The sequence below is a fragment of the Amphiura filiformis genome, chromosome 2 (genome assembly GCF_039555335.1).
Source record: "Amphiura filiformis chromosome 2, Afil_fr2py, whole genome shotgun sequence".
NCBI classification, from domain to species: Eukaryota; Metazoa; Echinodermata; class Ophiuroidea; order Amphilepidida; family Amphiuridae; genus Amphiura; species Amphiura filiformis.
This window is the reverse complement of record NC_092629.1, coordinates 16127862-16147322: the sequence shown is the minus strand read 5'-3', so window position 1 is coordinate 16147322 and position 19461 is coordinate 16127862. Positions and strand designations below refer to the sequence as shown.

The 19461-nt window shown below is 37.3% G+C and overlaps 1 protein-coding gene across 1 annotated transcript in view; it reads right to left on the bottom strand.

Annotated features, from left to right (window-relative positions):
• Nucleotides 1–105: 105 nt before the first annotated feature.
• The window catches only part of LOC140145942 (uncharacterized), a 105874-nt gene continuing 86518 nt past the window's right edge, over nt 106–19461 (bottom strand). The window contains exon 6 of the mRNA XM_072167681.1: nt 106–918. Coding sequence (XP_072023782.1) covers nt 106–918 — 813 coding nt within the window. The remainder of the gene's footprint in view (nt 919–19461) is intronic.

Below are 19461 nucleotides of genomic sequence, written 5' to 3'. Positions count from 1 at the left end.
TGTGATGGGTCATGGGGAGCAGTCCCATCTGATTTGGATACACAGGAATTCCCCCTAGGTAGACTTGGCTATCACATCTACTTGCACTATTCAGATCTATCAATTTCATATCCCGTCTATTTTGGTTTCATCAACATCTGCTTTACTAGGATTAGCAATAGGGAGCATACCACGATTAGCATCTGCATTACTAGGATTAGCTATAGGCAGCTTACCAGGATTAGAGCATGTGATGTTGTGTTTAGTCCTGCCATCATCACCATCATGTTGTTGTGTTGACACATTTCTGGTAAGATTATGTACTCTCTGGCACACTGCCTTTTCTAGTGTATCTAACAAACTATGTGCATACTGATGCAGCTTTGATTCCAAAGCAGAAAGTAAGTCATGATCTTTGCTATCAGACATAGCACCAGCAATCGGCTTATCCTCTTCCTTGACCTGATCTGACCCAACATTACCCTTTGACCCCTCATCTGACGTACTTATATGTTTATGTGCTATTAATGGTAATTCTATTTGCGTATTCTGCACCTCATCACGATCCTCTACCGTGGACGGTTGCCATGGCACGCACCCTTTCTGCCCTGGGACTGTCTTATTGAGAGGCACAATAGGGCTAGCTATGCCAAGCATGGATTTGCATATCCTCCAAGGGGTGTCAGACATGCCTTCACACCAGGAAAGTTTGGCTGTGGGAGCATCTTCATATTGTTTCAAATCTCCCAGATGGTTTGTCTCCATGCCAGTTTTCCTCATGGAGACAGGACCAGTTCCAATTAGACCAGACTGAGATGAACTCACAGATTGTTGCCATGGGTACAAGATGATTTCACAACCTGATGAGTTTAAAGGGTTTGGTTTCCATCTCCTAAATGCCATGCAGTAAATGCCTTGTGCTGGTACTTCTTGCCACCCCTGGTATAAGACAAAAATAAATATTGCATGCTTATTAATACATACAAACAAAATAAACAAACACAACAATATAGAAAATTCAGATATAAGAACCAATTATACTGCGCCCAAAAAGTACCCAAACACTTAAAACAAAAGCCATATCTTAAAGGCACTAAATCTAAACTGCAAGTTTTTAAATTTAAATTGCTAAAAGTTAGGAAAATAAAGTTGTATTGTACCGAATTATCAAAATACGAGGGGATATCAAAAGTTTTAGAAATCGCCCAGAAGTGAAAGAGCTATATCAATGAAATTTTGTCAGTGCAATCACTGGTCCTTATGTACACTATGGTGCAAAAATGGTCTCATAAGTATGTTTACTTTTTTTTTTCTGGCGACGCTAGATGCTAATAACCTGCTGCCCCAGTTACTGCGCATAAACTGCAAGATTGAGAAAATTGAGGCAAGCAGCGTTATTAAGATCCTGCATTTGAAGGGTTGCAGTGCCTAGAAAATCGATGATGAAATGAAAGTTATCTTCGGTGGTGATTGTGATATTGTCACTGTTGCTTTTTGGAAAATGAATTTTTATTTCATCACAGATTTGTGGGCACTGTAACCCTTAAAATGGAACTTAATCATGCTACATGCCTTAATTTTCTCCATTTTGATGGATATGCGGTTAAATAGGCAGGTAGGCCTACTGACATCTAGCGCCTGTAAAAAATGTAAACATTCTTATGAGACCATTTTTGCATCATAGTGTACATAAGGACCAGTGATTGCACTGACAAAATTTCATTGATATAGCTCTTTCACTTCTGGGCGATTTCTAAAACTTTTTTGATACCCCCTCGTATGCAGAACAAAGTTCTCTATCTATGAGGCCGTCAGTGTGACGTCATATGCCGCCATCTTGTGGGTACACGCTGCGATGGTCGTTCGATCTCCATGCGTGAACAGCAAAATCCCCGCGTTGTTGCGTGATAACAGCTGCGTGGCAAGCTGTGCCCTACTCGTAGTGTCCGATGCATTAACACACAGAACATTTGTACCCACAAGATGGCTCTATTAGACTACGTCATTTTGTAATTTAATCAAGTGTCAAAAATGTCAGAAATGGCTTTTGTTTTAAGTGTTCAGATACTTTTTGGGCATAGTATATTTCCCTTCCATCCACACCAGGGTTTTTTTTGAATGGGTGAGTAAAGTAATGATAGGGGTCCAGGTGTTATACCCCCTGGCATGGGTGAAGGGGTAGAACTAGGGGGGTAGGGGTAGGTCGGGGTAAAGGATTTACAATGTGATGAACCCCGTAAAAATTCACATCAGAGACATGTCAAAGGATTGGTAAGCAGCAAAGAACTATCAAAATGTAAATTATATATTTACAATCACAACAATTTTCTCGGAGGCAGTCTTATCTTTATAGCGAAAGGCAAATAAGAAAGGTTTTGCCTCTCAAATCTGTGCTGATAGTATGCGAAAGCCATTCGAGTGCCTAACACTATGTGCTGGGTTTTTGATACAGACTTTTGTGTAGCAGCAAAAAAAATCAAGAAAATGAAACCTGGGGAAAAACACACACACACACACAAAAAGCAGAGCCACTAGCTTTTTTGCCAAATGTTTAAGTTCTTCCCCCCCCCCCCCCGATAAACAAAAATTGTTTGTCTGCCCTGGCCCGACTGACTCAAGTTTTTAATTATAAAAATTGCTGTACAAATGAATATCGGTCCTATTTTCCTTCTTCAGAATTCTATTTGTATGGTCACAAAATATTAAAACATTTAAATCATTGCTGAAATTGGTGGTTCTTAAGAATTCTGAACATAAATAAGTAAAGTTAGAACAATCTAACTATGGTGTGAGAGGTTGCGGGTTCGAACCCAGGCGGTGGTTACCGTTAGTATGCTCTCATGTAGAAAAAAATCAGTTAGCTTAATGTTCCCCTGGACAAGGAACTTACTGCTAATTGTCTTGTTGTAGAAGGGCGAAACTCAGGGACTGATCCAGGTTGTGAAGGTTTATTGTGGAATGTTTAGGGTGTGCGCTTCTTATAGCTGCAAGTCCCTGTATTGTTGTTTAATGATTTATGGAATGATGTGGGGTCAGTGACAACCTGTAAAGCGTGCCAAGGACTGTGGATCATGTACCCCTGGACATCAGCGTCATTCTGTCTTGAAATGTGTGGACATTTGGCCTGAATTGTCAAAAAGTGGTCAAAAAAATAGGTCATTTTGCCAAAAGGTGGAGGGGGGGCACATCCGATGCCCCTGGATCAATCAAACAACAGATTACTTCCAAATGCATACAAAACATCATGCAGTACTTGGAAAAATGATTATAAATTTATGGTCAAAAGTCAACTACAGCATCACTTGTACAACATTTTGACACATTCTAAGAACTTCTTGAATACTTTTTAGTGTTGCTATATTTAATTCTCTGACACAAGTGTACGTGCCCTGGCATCATGTCAATGTGTGTGCATACTTCGAAATTTAGCGACCAGCTGCTTAGCAACAGCATTACGCAGCTGCGTGATTGGTTGAAATACAGCGTCATACTGAATCAGATTGAGACATACCCATGCACGGATTTAGAGGGGGGCACAGCCGGCCCGTGCCCCCCCTTTTGGCGGCTCACAAAAAATAAAAAAAAAGAAAAGAAAGAGAAAAAGAAAGAAAAGAGGAAAAGAAAAGAAAAAAAAAAAAAAAGAAAGAAAAAAAAAAGCGGAACAACGTAAAAAGAAAGAAAGAAAATCTTGGCCTATAGCCTAATAAATCTGTAGTGAGTATCATACACCGGGCCGGGGGCACTCAACTTAAATTTTGGCAGGGGTGTGCGGCGCGGAGCGCCAAACTTTGGGAACTAAGAACTGCTTTTCGGGCAAAATAGGGGCTTGAAGAACTGAAATTAGGGCCAAAATGAATTATAGGCTGTTGAGCTAAATATTTCTAAATTATTTCCAAATTTGAGCTTAAAGAGCTACATTGTCAGAATTTGAGGCTCAAAGAACATGTGAGTGTCCCCGGGACATCGGGTGGCACTCTCAGGCGCTGGATTCAGGGGCGGCGCCACCTTCCTCCCCCCTCTCCCAAAAAAAAAGAGGAAAAGAGAGAAGAGAAGAGAAAGAGGAAAAAGGGAGAAAAAGAGAAGAGAAAAGGAGAAGGGGAAAAGTTAAATTGCACGTTATTAGTAGGCCCATGCCAAATAAACCGCACAGTAGTCTGGTCTATCAAAAGTAGGCCCTATAATACTAGTATATAGGCCGGATTCTTTTAGGCAGTACTTGTTGATTTCTGATGGCCAGTTGATGATGCAGGGCCTGTCACATTTTGTCACCAAAGTCAGTATTAATACGGGCTCCATGCTGACTTCGATCCATGTATGCTTTAAATTGCGAATCTCCAGTCTTAGGCCTATTAAAGTGTTAGTGTAACATTTTACAAATTGAGTTCGGGCCCTGTTTTGTTTTAAAAAGCAATGATATACTCTCGTATAGTGTAAAACAGATGCACCAAATGGCTTCAATTGGACCTTCACTTTGCAAAATTTCCACAAATTTCAGAGGGGGGGGAACATCAGACACCCCTGCCTATATAAACAACTGCCCGTTTTAAGCTTCTGTATTTCACACCCAGCACTCTGAATTTATACAATAACAGTGAAAAAAGGTGGCTTCAATTGGCCTGTCATTTCATAAATTTTATATTTTCAGCTTTTTCAAACTCAAATTTTACACCATAATAGTGCCAAAATGGTCCACCAAATGGCTTCAATTAGGTTTTTATTTTGCAAATGTTTCTCATTTCTGAGGGGCATCCCCTCAGACACCCCCATGTCGCATAGCGTTATGGGTACATATAAAGCAATAATTTTACAAAAGAGGTCAAAACTTGTCCACGAATGGCTTCAATTGGGCCGTCTTTTTGCAAATAATGTTGACAAAATGGTACACCAAATGGCTTCACTTGGGTCTTCATTTTCCAAAAGTTTCTCACTTCTGAGGGGGGCACATCCCCCCTCAGACACCCCCCTGCGTCGCGCACGCGCTCCGCGATGCCCGCCTCGCGGCCATTTCTTACATTTTATTATTTTCAGGAGTGTGCCCCCCCTTTCTCGAAATCCTGTATCCGCCCCTGGACATACCAGCTGTTTTGGAGTCAATTTTCAATAAATTTGAACAAATTTCACTTTCGGGTGGAGGGATGGCATCTACCTCCTGTGCCTATGTCACTGGTGCAAGTGAGTCGTGAAGCACGGACCAATGCCTCAATTTGCTTGTGCAGTGATGGCACCAGGAACTTTTTACGTGGGGACTGGGCAGGTGGGCGTGAAGGGTGGGAATATTCAAAATTTGTGAAATTCAATTGCATATCCTTAAGCATCCCGGGCACTAATTATAGGTTGAATTCAGTATAGTCCGTCAACTCAAAAGTACAAAGTAAATAGAGCTCGGAAACTGGAGCAGGGCATAATTTAGTGTCAGAATTTTGCATAACAAATTTGTGACAAAGTTTTATTTGTATAGCAATAATTATGTATAGCAATGACATATGTTTGTGTGATTGCATAGTAATTTGGCTAGATTGTGTAGCAAAATGTTGTGTAAATAGGTGCGCCAACTGCTGCGCAATTTGTACTTGCCGAGCGCACTATGCTCTTTATGCATCACATTTTTTAACATGCAGTGTGTGTGATGCAAAGCATCGACCCCTTGATGCCACAGATTTGGTTTGTACTTTTCAAAGTGGACAAACTGTAGTTGGAGGTGATAAGGCTCAGCTTTATTGATTCAAACCAAACCTGATGTGTCAATAAGTAAATCTTATCAATTAAATCATGTGACATTCCAAACTGAAAAGCAAATGTTTCAAGCTAATCAATTGTGTTTATATATCTGCCATATTTGATTCTTAGAATCAAAAGGAGATACTTGGTGGTCCTTCTACTCAGCAAACTTATCTCACTCCACGGGGGTGTCGACTGCCAGGCCCGTATCCAGGGTGATTTTGAAAAAGTGGAGTTTTTGTTCAAAATTTGGACCTTTTTTGGACTACGGGGGAGGGGGGCATATTGAAAAAGTGGACTTTTTTTGTCCAAAAAGGTATAAAAACCCTAATTTTTGGGTCAAAACATGGGGCTTTTTGAACCTTTGGCAGAACAAAATCCTCCTAGCCCCAAAGAAGACAAGTTTCAATTTTTTAAGGACAGCTCTATTTACACTTCATCAAACCTTAGATACTATAGGATAACTTGCACAAAGGGAGTAGGGTTGATTGACCACTTTGGGCTGATAGGTTGAATTCCCAGTTTGTCCAATCATAAAGCTCCAATGGGCTATTCCAGATAATAAATGACACCCCCCTATAGAGGGCAAACTTTTTTTTTGAAAAAAATTCTGGAATTCCAAATTTGTTTTGGAAAAAATATCTGGAATTCCAAACCCAACCTCTGCAAAAAGTATGGAATTCCAGGCACATTCCACCATAACTCCTATAGAGGGCAAAGTTTATTTTCGAAAAAAGTCTGGAATTCCTGAAATTAAGAGTAAAAAGTCTGGAATTATGACGCGTTGGAGGAAAAAAGTCTGGAATTATGACGCGTTGAGGGAAAAATGTCTGGAATTCCGACGCCCTCTACAGGTTTGGAGCATATGACTGTGAAGGAGTTTTAGGGAAAAGAGTCTGGAATTCCAGACCAAAGTACATACGAAAAGAGTATGGAATTCCAGTGCCCTCTATAGGGGGTGGTTGATTATTTTCTGGAACAGCCCAATGGCCAAGTGGTTAAGGAGCAGGTCTCGTAAACCTGAGGCAGGCCCGTAGCCAGGGGGTGGGGTGTAACACCCCCCTCCCCCATGCCAAAGGCCCCAAAAGTCCCCTTTTTTACCTAAAAAGTCCCATTTGCGAGCGTAGCGATCAAAAAAATAGAGGTTTTTTATGCCTTTTTGGTCCAAAAATGTCCAAATCCGCCCCAGTCCAAAAAGGTCTAAATTTTGAAGAAAAAAAGGTCCACATTTTCAGAATCAGCCCCTCCCCACCCAAAAAAAAATAAATCCTGGCTATGGGCCTGTCCTGAGGTCCTGGGTTCAATTCTTAGGCAGGATCACTTTTCTTGTTTCCTCATTTAATAATAGCTTGACAGTGAATATGATCATAGTTTTGACAATTTTTCAAAAATATGCTACTTAGAAGCTTTTAAAGCTGATTTCAGGTTTCATTTTCAACATTCATGTTGCCTAGCTAAATAACCAAAACCAAGACAACTAGTAGCAAATGCATTGGCATGTCCAGGGGTGCTTAGGGGGGGGGGGCTGAAGCCCTCAAGCACTTTGTTAAAAATCATGTAAAATCAGCTGTTTTTTTTGGCGATTTTAGCCATTAAGGGGTATAATCCATACAAGATCCCGCCGAACGATTTTTCTTAAACTTCGTACCAATTAAATTTCATCGATAAACTTGAATATCTAAAATAAAAAAGAGGGGTCACGGAGTTAGTTTTCGAGAAATAACCATTTTAAAAATGCTGTTTTTGGGAAAAATTAGTACAGGCGTCTATGGGAAAATGGAAATTTTAGACATGTTTTCGATTATAACAAAAAATCTACCCGAACAATTTTGCTTATTTTTTGATATAATATGCGCACTGATGGGATATTTCATTAAAGCTAATAAAAAATAGTGGTCACGGAGTTACTTTTTTCGCAATTTGAGCAGAAATGGCATATTTTTTGGTTCAAAATACCAGTCCGATATCATAGCGCGTCACTCGCAAAAAACTTGTCGCAGCTCATACGCGCTATATTGTCCGCGTATTCAGGTGATATCACAAACACCTGCAACTTGACAGTGGGGTGATTTTCTTCTGTTTTATTAACCCTCTTGATTCAAAAGTTCTCTATAAATCGAAAACCAAAAGTGGTTAAGCCATGCGCCAACAAACAAAATGAGATATTTTACATAAATCTGTAATTTCAAATGGAATTGAATTTGAACTTTGTCAATGCTGCCGTTTTTTCTCGTTGTTTTGCATAGCAAAAATACTTGTAGGCCTACCTATGACAACTTTAATGACTTATCCTTCACTCCTATGTAATTTATAAACAATGTTAATTTTTTGCAGGCTATCACTGAATAGGCCTTTAATTATTAACTTAAATATTAGTGGATCCCGTTATTATTACTCAAATATCATCTCATTTTGGGCATGTACCCAGCAAACACAAAACATTTTCGACATCATTCGCAAAGGTTAGAAAAGGTTGCAAACGTTTAAATGTCGGGTTATTTAAAGGGTTATAAAGGGTATAAAACGTTTTCAAAACACTCAAAACGTTATACTGCAAACATTCTAACATAATGTTATTTTAGTGTTGACAAAATATTTTGCAAAAACTATTTGCAAAACATATTTCTTACAATAACACTTTGAAAACAATTTAGAAATATTATTGTAGCGTGTTTTCATACAAAACGTATTAAAACGTTTTCATAACCTTTATATTACCCGACATTTAATTTACTTAAATCAAAACCCAAATGTTTAAAACGTGTTTTTTTTTGTGTTTGGTGGGATAACTTGGTTCGATCTACTTATCATACTCGTTTTATCATTACATGATTAAGTTATAAAGTCAGTTACTTGCAGTGAAGTAAGTCAGATGTGAAAATAGACATTTTATTAAAAAAATAAAATTGACTTCATGTGATATATATTTCAACTTACATAATTTTACCTTAAAATACTATTGAAATAATTTCATTATATTAATAATCAGTAAAATAAGAAACTACTTTATAATAAATAAGTTATGTAATATTAGTTAATAAGACAAATAAAAAAGGCCGTTTGACATCACCCCTTTTATATATTTTTTCGTAGGCCTACTGTGCCTGTTTAAATGGACAGTATGCATATGAAAAAAATATAGACCTAGTTTTATAATAATTATATATACCTATAGCCTATATTATTTTTTACGTATTATTGATTTCCTCTTGCCCAACCGTTACCAAAATTGAGTTAAACTGTGCTACATTACATTACGAAGTTACACTTTATAGGTAACCAAATGAGAGATGTGAAACGCTAATACCATTTAATTCCATCATAATTTTCTTTTCCATGAAATAATACATTTTTGGATTTCTGAAATGGGCTCACCTATAGTCTAATTAGGCCTAGGTCTATATATTTTGTTATCTTGGTTATTATTTTATCTTTATTTTCCCTCATTATTTAATTCTGTCTTCCTTTTTTCTTACCTTTCCTTCTTCTGTCTTTGTTTTATTTTCGTTTCCTTTCTTCTTTTTATTCTTTCTCACTTCTTTCTGTCGTTGTTATTTATTTGATTGATTACATTAATTTTTTCAGTTTCCTTTATTCTTAAATTTTATGTTATTTCACTTTGTCTTTCTTTTTTATCTTCCTTTTATTCCTCACTTTTCTTTCTTTCTTCCTTTTATTAGTTTTCTTTCTTTTCTTCTTTCTTTCTTTCTTTCTTTCTTTCTTTCTTTCTTTCTTTCTTTCTTTCTTTCTTTCTTTCTTTCTTTCTTTCTTTCTTTCTTTCTTTCTTTCTTTCTTTCTTTCTTTCTTTCTTTCTTTCTTTCTTTCACCCCTGAACTTTTCCTTTCTTTCTTTCTTTAGTTATTTCTTTCCTTCTTTCTTTATCTTTCTTTCTTTTACAAAAATCACTGGTACCGGTAAATGGCGATAAAAACATAGCCTGGCGCACACTCCACGCAGTTTTTAGTTTGGCCGCACGCGTGGCGGCAAGAACTGCGCGCGGACAAGATTTCACAGAAATTTCAGTTAGAAACGAGTGCGTACTAGACGCGTGGATTATACCCCTTCAGCCCCCCGCCTAACTATGAAAGCCCCTCTGAGCCCCCCGCAAAAACAGATCCTGAACACGCCGGTGAAGTGGGGAAGCTGGGGAGGCCATTACCACCCCACTTTAAATAATTTGGTATGTTTTTCTTTATATCTTTATATCAATTGGGCATAAATTTTGCTGCCCCACATTTAGATGGCTGCCCCACATTTTTCAACCTTGCTTAATGGCCCTGACCAACACTAACTTCTATGCATTCAAACCATTCAGATAACCACCTATCAAAGTGTAATGCCTTATGCCTTCCTAGCCGTAGGCTTCAACATAAAAAGTCCAAGTTTTGAGATATGGTCTCAAAATATCAAGGGCTATCTTAAGAACCACTGAACCAATTACAGGCTTGTTTGTACTTATTTTAATGCATTTTTCATGCTCATTCCAAATTTGGTCCTGAAAATTTACAATTATGATATTTTTTAATTTAAAAAAAAAGTTGAAACTTGTCGTTTGCAGTCGACATCCGCTTGGAGAGAGTTAAAAAAGGACCTGAAATAGGACAGCAACCTCTTTGAAAGTGATCACCACCATGATGAACATGAAAGCTTTTCTCCACATTGTTTGGCCACGGATACCCTTTGCTAAGTGACTTCCTGGGACGCAGCTCTAATGTAACATAACATTGTTTGCATCACATACTGTTGTATCTCAAAAGGCTGCCTTGTGTGATATATGTTAGTATATTGTCATCTAATTGTGGTGATATACATTGTAAAATTAACTTGATTTATTAATTGTGAGGTATTATATTACAGCCTCGTGCCCATTCATAAAAGAAAGAACCATGCCGAAATATAAATAACAATATCAAGGATAATAAAAATCGCCCAAGGCAGCCTTTCAGATATGACAGTATGGGATTCAGATGATGATAATCATAGATTGGCAGAGTAGGACTATTAAATTTGTATCTTTTATCATTGAGTGTGTATACCATGCTGTGCAACAATCAAGCATAACAGCGAAGTTATCCAACAGAATCACTCGCAGTATCAGCCACTTAATTTGTTTGTTTTAAATGATTTTCCCGTAGGAACTCGACAACGACCATTATAGCAGAGGGCTACAGCTCGCACTATCCCCATCCCCAGTCTACGCCAAGCTGGCACAAGGCCAATTTCTACAAACTCAGCTTAAAATTGTTCAAAAATGGGCTGATTTTACAACAAAATTCAAAAAGTGTGGGGCCTCCCCCTGTACAGGCTACTGAATACCACTAAGGCATGAAAGACTTAGCTAGGGATTCCGTCACTCAAAGCTCTTAATATTAGTGCTCTGCGTGCTAAGCCATAGGTTACAACACGAAAAGCTCAAGTTTTGAGATATTTCTCAAAACATCAAGAGCTCTACCAATACTGACTTGTTTGTACTCATTTTAATGCATTTTTCATGCTGACATCAAATAAGGTCATAAAAATGTTTAATTCTGAAATTTTTGAATAAAAATAAAAATTGAAACTTGTCAAACAAGGGAAGAGGCTTACGCATCATACATTGGAATAGAGAAACATTCAAACATTACAAGCTAGTGCACAAGATCATTATTCTTAAGGGTAGACGAGGTATTGTTGGTCGAAGCAACCTAAAAATCGATTTTCATTATCTAGATCAATATATTATTGAAAATTAACACCTTGATGTTTTGCAAAAGTTCATTCTACAAATCGTATACTTTGCAAACTTGCTTAATTTATTGTTGTTAATGAGTTATGTACGTTTTACAAAAGTGTTGTTGTTTCAGCCCTCTTTACAACGTAACTCAAGAACCGCAGCACCTATAAAAGTATATCTGTGATATTTTAATTTTTCTACACGCTCGCTATGAATTGAGCAATGTAGTTTTTGTCAAAGCTCACTACCATTTGTAAGATGCTGTGAACTACCAAATCACAACAGTTTAAAATAATTAGTAACCTTAACCCTAACAGGACCAAGTACTACAAAATACTACTTGATATATGCGCTGTTCGTGTGTGCATCCCACGTGGTGTGATGACGCAATCTCCCTAAGTGATATACAGGCACGGTTTTGCTGGCCAACGAAGCCCAAGACCTGTGGCAAGGTGTCGCCGATCCAGTGCTTGGCATGCGAGGGGTCTCGGGTTCGAATCCCACCCAGAGCAAACAACTTCTTTCTCTCTTTATTCCTTTCTTCTTTCCCTTCCCATCGCGAAAAAGCCCTGAGGGGGTTAGGGTTAATAGGCCCTATATCAAAGCTAGTTATCTGCAGTCAGCACCAACTTAGTCTTTGTCAAAGACTACTGGCGATTGAGGGGACACAAGTCGCAAACTGCGATGCCCCACGAATAGTGCGAGCAACGAGCCGAGTGCCCTATGCTTTTCAAGAGTGTGTGGTTCCCAGTAGTTTCTCTCCATATGGGTAATATAGGTACATATTCTGTAACACTATATTACACTTTTTATGAATACATCATTCTTCAACATTTATTTTTGACAAGCTGACTTGTCAAACCCAGCTAACATTCTTGTTGATTGAGCCATAGGAATGTCAAGCAAACAAATACTGCAAATCAATCAGTCACTAAGTCAATCAGTCAACCAATGGCACATTGATTTAAATAAAACACATTGTCATGGCTGGATATTGAATGATTTACCCACATGTTGTGGCTATCAATAGGCATGTTCACATGGTCATAGAATTCTCAGGTATCGGCGTACTCGAGGATTGAGATTCTGAAGTTAATCCCCAATTGTTTGTTCACGCTACTGTTTTGAAGACTGGAATCTCAAATTTTGTGATGACGTCAGCTAATACAACTGGAACTTAAACCCTGGTCAGACGTACATAATTGCATCATCCGACTATCGTTTTCTTTAACATGGTCCGACTATATAGTAGACTAGCCTAAACAATGGACGGATACACGGTAGTGTATTATAGTTGGATATTACTAGGAGCTTATTTTCAAGATCAGATGATGCATTGTGCAGGTTTCTTGGGATATATTTAAGGATACTGGGACATACAATCCTAAGACAGTTCACACAGTGGATTTCCCCAAGTTTCTGCTCGAGAAGTGCGTTGCTGAAGCAGAAAGACCTCCATGTGGATATACCTTATCACGCTTGAAGTAGGGTTTGGATTGGCTGATTTTCTTTCCAAAACATTGGAAGCTCAATGTATAGTACCTAATTGCCACAATTTTCACAAAAATTACCTCTTTATCATAATCAGAAATCAGAAGCATCATCCATCACCATTGTCATCATCATCATCATCACATCGTCATCACCATCACCGTTACAGGTCAGAAGGAGGGTTCATAATATTAGAAAAATTACTTTCAACATTATATAAAGCTTTCACTGGCAAAAATTCCGCAATTTAATGTAACAATACTTGTTTCATGCAGTAACAACAATGTTTTTTAACTCAGATGTTGCCTGCAGATGACAAGTTTAAATTTTCATTTCAAAAATTTCAGAATTGTAAATTTTTATGACCATATTTTGAATCAGCATGAAAAATGCATTAAAATGAGTAGAAATGAGCCTAGTACGGGCTCAGAGGTTCTTGAGATAACTTGAGAAAATACCTCAAAACGTAGACTTTTTAAGTTGAAGCACCCAGAGCAATTTAGATATGTTTTGACACATTTGAAGTGAGATTTATTGACATCAGTCAACTACGGGGCTGCAAACCTTTCACCAAGTTTTGATGTGAAAAACAACTTGCCTACAGAGATTCATGACTGACAAGTCTAACCACTATGTTTTCATCAGGTTATTAATAGAATTTTAGTCCTATTGATAACTTAAAAACCTTAGGGGAGAACATAAATAAATAGACACTTCTATAAATGGCTTAAACCAAAAAGGCACATTTTACCAGACATTTACAGAGAATGTTAAGCAAGAGCACCTTTTAAAGAAAACAGAGAAAGAGTTGGCTACTTTTCAAGAAATGTGTTTTAAAATGTTTTCAATTGTTTTTCAAAAAATTTAAATTAAAACATTTTTTGAACATTCTATAGGCCTATATTATTTTTTTCTTTTAAGTTTTTAAAAAGTTGTCAAGGGAGAAAGTGCCTGGTGGTTTGAGTATTCACTTCTGGTGCATGAAGCCTGGGCACAGGGTCCCTGGTTCAATTCCCAGGTTGTGGTATTAAACTTGAAAGTACTCAGTCGGTCCCATCAGTGCCATACTACATGAAGGCACTATATCACAGTCAGTTTCAAAAGAGTAGAGTAAACAACCCTATCTGTCCCAATCCCCGTCCCAATCCATCCCGATTATTCAGGGCCCAAACAGAAAGCAATGATTAAATGACTACCTTAGATGGATTAAATAAATAATAAAATAATAAAATAATAACAAACAAATAATGAATGAATGAATGAATGAATGAATGAATGAATGAATGAATGAATAAATAAATAAATAAATAAATAAATAAATAAATAAATAAATAAATAAATAAATAAATAAATAAATAAATAAATAAATAAATAAATAAATAAATAAACAAACAAACAAACAAACAAACAAATAAACAAACAAAAAATGAAACAATGTTTCAAAATGTTCTGTTTACTGGGAATGCAGAAACATGGACAAATAAACCAATCAACCAAAACAATAAAACAGACAGACAATGCAGCATAGTGCCCTGAACTTGAACTTGAACAAAACAATACCATAACCTATGTTATTGGCCACAAAGGTCCTATATATCTATAGTTAAAAATAAAGCTATACAGTCATAACATTCTCACTATTTTATCCTTTTCACAAAACTTTTAATGGGCTGGGCACAACAGGTGATGAAGGAATTGTATGGCATGCATTCAGCTCTGCTGTGTTTCCTTCTTTTGTTTCTAACTTATACAATTTGAATCATTCAGTGTTCATACTGAGGACCATGACCACTGTTTAACTTCGAATCAATAAATTGACAATTGGTATTAATAATATCAATATTGCCGATATCACTTTCTGAAGAAAATTAATATATCCAAGTTGCTGATAATGAAAAAACAAAGGACTGAAAATGAGCAATAATTAGTGAGTGTGTGTGTGTAGCAGGGCCATAGTTGAGACCTGTGCGGGCAACCACTTTCAGAATTTGATTTAACAAGAATTTTGAGGTTCTGGAGTTGTGTGGTTCTCGATGCAAAGCGTCGGCGCCATAAAGCTACCTTATGAAACTAGGGGCATAAAATGAGGCTGTAAGTTTCCAAAACACTCTCTATGCTGGTGCCGACTGCAGACAAGAAGTTCTTTTTTTTAATTCAACCAATTTCAGAATTGTAAACTTGCATGATCAAATTTTAAATCAGTATGAAAAATGCATTAAAATGAGTACAAGCAAACCTCATTGGTTCAATGGTGATAGCTCTTGAAACTTGGCCTTTTTATCGAAGCCTATGGATAGCACACAGAACATTTCATTCCATATTTATAACAGGTGGTACATTATAAAGGCCGAGATTTTGATGAAGTCTAACTGATACTGACAGGTGTCAATCAGTGTCAATTCCTACTGTGTGTAAATCATGAAATTGACTGTGTAATTAGTCCTATTTGATAAGAACAAAAATACTAAATAATTAACAGTATTACAGATTTAACCCCATTGAGAGATCTGTGATTGACAGTTTGACAGTGTGCACAATCTGTATCTTTCTCTACTGTACTTTTAGGCCATAGATATGATTTAAGGTTCATATTACTAGGATACATGGTACTGGTCTAGTATGGCACGCCACACCGGACAAAAAACGGCGAGACTTAAAAAATGACGTCCAGTTTAAAAAATGACGCCGAGAATGAAAAAAATGACGTCGAGAATGAAATGATAACGTCGAGTTTTAAAATACGACGTTGAGTTCAAAACGATGACGTTGAGATTGTAAAACCAACGCCGAGTTTGTAACGCCGAGTTTCTTCGGGTCCAGATTTTTTTCGCGTCCAGATTTTTTTCGCGTCGAGAAGCGCCCTCTATAGTTTTTGATTGGCCATGTTGACATGGTCCAAATAGCTAGTCATTTTCAATATCTGTAATGGCGGAAATAAAAGAATATGGTGAGTGTGGCAAATCTTATGAGTGAGATTCAGAGGACAGACATTGATTCCGAGGTTAATTCGTGGAACAACTAGGAAGAATATGGTAGAAGAGCATTTGTGTAATTAAGTTACGACCTTTCTAGTTACACTTGCCATAGTCAGTTCAATGGAATGACTCTTATGTCGTGTGAAATTTAAATAACCAGCATAACATGATATACAAGGTGTACCAGAAATACCCTGGTGAATGAATTTGGACATAAGTCAAGAAATAGGCATCGGAAAAAATGTAAAAAGCGGCGTTTAGCTCATTGTATTGTGCATCATATTATTATAATATTATTATGTACGCAAATTATATTTGATTCGGTTGACTGTTTGTGAAGAAATGAGCGATTAGGGCCTACTATAATCATGATATAATGCCCGCATCAATGCAATTCCCGGGGGGAAGTGACGCGTATGTAGGGCCATTAAGACTCCCCTTTTCAGCACCGCAGTCACCCAAAGACCCCATGCTCTGTCACACAAATACTCCTTATTTTTTCCTTTTGATCTGTCACCCAAAGACCCTTATACATGTATATCCATTTGAACAGCAACGAGTCATCTATCACTGATTTTGTTACTTATTTTGAAATAACAAAGCCATTTGAAGCCATTTAGAACTAGAAATTCAATTTTCGAGGGTCTCGTCCAAGACCTTATTTTGAAAAAGGTCATTCTTACCCAATGCCCCGACTAATTTAGATCCAAACGGTCCGTCTGTCACCCAATGACCCCATATTTTGTACATTTTGATCTCACCAAATGCCAATATGTATGCTCTCACCCAATGACCCCATATTTTTTATATTTTGGTCTCACCAAATGCCCCTTACTGTGAAAGTGTCAGCCCTACACCTATATACATTTCATATTGAAGTGCCCCCCCGCTCTTTCATACTGCTCACCCCTTCCTTATAAAGATTGTGTATCTCATTAAAGTTAGTCCTCTCATAATCCAACGGTGTTATTTTAATCCTGCTTTAAGCAGTCGCGGTGGAAGCATTAACATTTAGGGGGGGCTAGTAGGGACGAGCATTCGGTTTCGCTGATGGGACTTTTTGTGCGCACGAAAATATTTCAATTTTGGACTATTTTAGCCTTAGATTAACGTGCGTTTTGCTATTTTTTGGTTCATCGCTCACGCAAGCGCGTTCATTTGTGTAATTTTACCCATTTGGGCCCAAAAAAGGTGCTAAAAAGGAAGATGCACATGGGAATTATTACTTTGTTTCTTCTATTATGATTTTTAGGGGGACTGACGTGTTCAATGTGTTCTAGCCAATTTACAGTGTATAGTTGATACTGTGCAATGTTTTGTTTAAAACTTTTGCATTCATTATTCAGGACAATATTTAAAGTAACATTTTGTCCGGGAAAACTTTGATTATTTAAAGAACGAAAAGGATTTTACAAAATATAAAGCCCATTGGCATGTACTTTGTTTGAATTTTTGATATTGGCAACCTTAATGATAATATAATAAGTTTATATTCATTATGCGATAATGAGAATGATGCCATCACTGCTCTTGCTAATTTCATTCATTCTGCTTAAAAACGTTCTTTAAACATGTTAAGTAATGATAGTTAATTTCTCATGTTCATAATAATATGTTGTATTCTCTATGTTCGATCCTGTATTTTCATTTAATGTCTAGTTTGACTTATACCTGCTTTGTTTGGGTGATTGTCTATAAAATGCTGATTCTGATTCTGAATGAACTTTCTTTCAAACTTGAAATGAAGTGATTAATTCATGCGTTATGTAATCGCTAATTTATTCGCAATCATTCAACCGATTCAAGTAAAATCATCGTATTATATTGGGCTATACGCTGTTTTTTAAATATTTGGATTCTGATGCCTATTTCTCAACTTAGGTCCAGTTTTTTTTATTTTTCTGGGACACCCTGTACACTCCCCAGAGCCAATAGGTCAAACATGAATTATCACTCAAATTATTGTAACAGGTATAAATTTCATGTTTTGTCTTTATATGTTGCCTGCATACCCAATGTGTCTTTGTTAACCCATTTTGACCCTACCTGCTACCCATACCAAACATTACATCACTGACCTTGCCCATTTCCTGTCCTATCCTTGCAATTTGACCTGATAACCATGGTAACCCACCCCATACTATGTGCTTTTTCATGTGCTAGGCAGTTCTGCACTGACCTCCACCAAGTCAAGACCATGCTGGATTCAACCATAGATAATGAGACACTATCACTATCATGGACTTTAACAAACACGCATAGCAATTACCTACAATGAAACATGAACAATATACTGCCAATAATCACAGCTCAAGTGCTATCTTTATCATTGTTGTTTCTTTCAAATATGAATAATATTAGTAAATAATCAATAAATTGCATGGTTTATAATAATTACTAGTATTGAGATATAATATATACAGAAAGACTATAGAGGGCGCTTCTCGGCGCAAAAAAATCTGGACGCGAAAAAAATCTGGACGCGAAAAAACTCGTTACAAACTCGGCGTTGGTTTTACAATCTCAACGTCATCGTTTTGAACTCAACGTTGTATTTTACAACTCGACGTTATTATTTCATTCTCGACGATATCATTTCATTCTCGACGTTGTTTTTTATTCTCGACGTTAATTTTTTTTATTCTCGGCGTCATTTTTTAAACTGGACGTCATTTTTTAAGTCTCGCCGTTTTTTGTCTTGTCTCGCGTGCCATAGTCTAGACTGCAAACATGGAACAGTGTGTACAAGTGTACATGGAATAGCACTAGCTCAGTGCTGTCTAATTCCAGAGTGGTTCTCCCTGGCTGAAGGTGGGGTTGGCATTATGTTTTGGGATACCTTTTCAGCAATTTTCGATGGTGGATTGTCTGTGAAGACCAATCTGCCCAATTTGTAGCCTTGATCAAGGCTTCCTCCTTACTTTTTCTCTATTCATGCTCTTCATTGGATCCATGTATAATCAGTGGTAGAAGTAGGCCTATCATATACTTGACTCTCTAAAATTTTTAGTCAGGTCAGATTTTTGTGTAGGACACATGAACTAGGGAGGAAGTGTGCCTTGTGGGGTGGGCGTGGTGGCATTTTGCTCAAACACTACCCCTGCAGTGCACAGTGTGCCTGGAGTAATGTAAGATAAGTCCACTATCTGGCCTCAACAATTCAAATGTCAAATAAATTTGTACAAAGTTATGATCATGATGAATAATTATTTCTAAAGAATAACTTTTGAAACAGAATTAATTTTTGTGGCAAAGCTTCTATGAATTTTACATTCACTAACTATGGACGCCAAAGGACTTAAAACAAGTCTACCCAATTTGCATCTTGAGCAAAAGTGCTTTTTGCAAAAAATACTGATGGGTTGCAATAATACAAAATAAAAGGCAAATTGGTATTTTCTATGCAGAGAAAATTGACTGGAACTGAAAGGTCCTGTATGGGGATTTAGTGAGGGTGTCCCTTTCAACAGACATGAGAAATGGGCATGTGCAATAGATGGAACAACTCTTGACTGACCAAACCATCTAGATCATGTCTACATATATTGGAAAACACCAATTTCAATAGCCATGTTTGTCCATAAA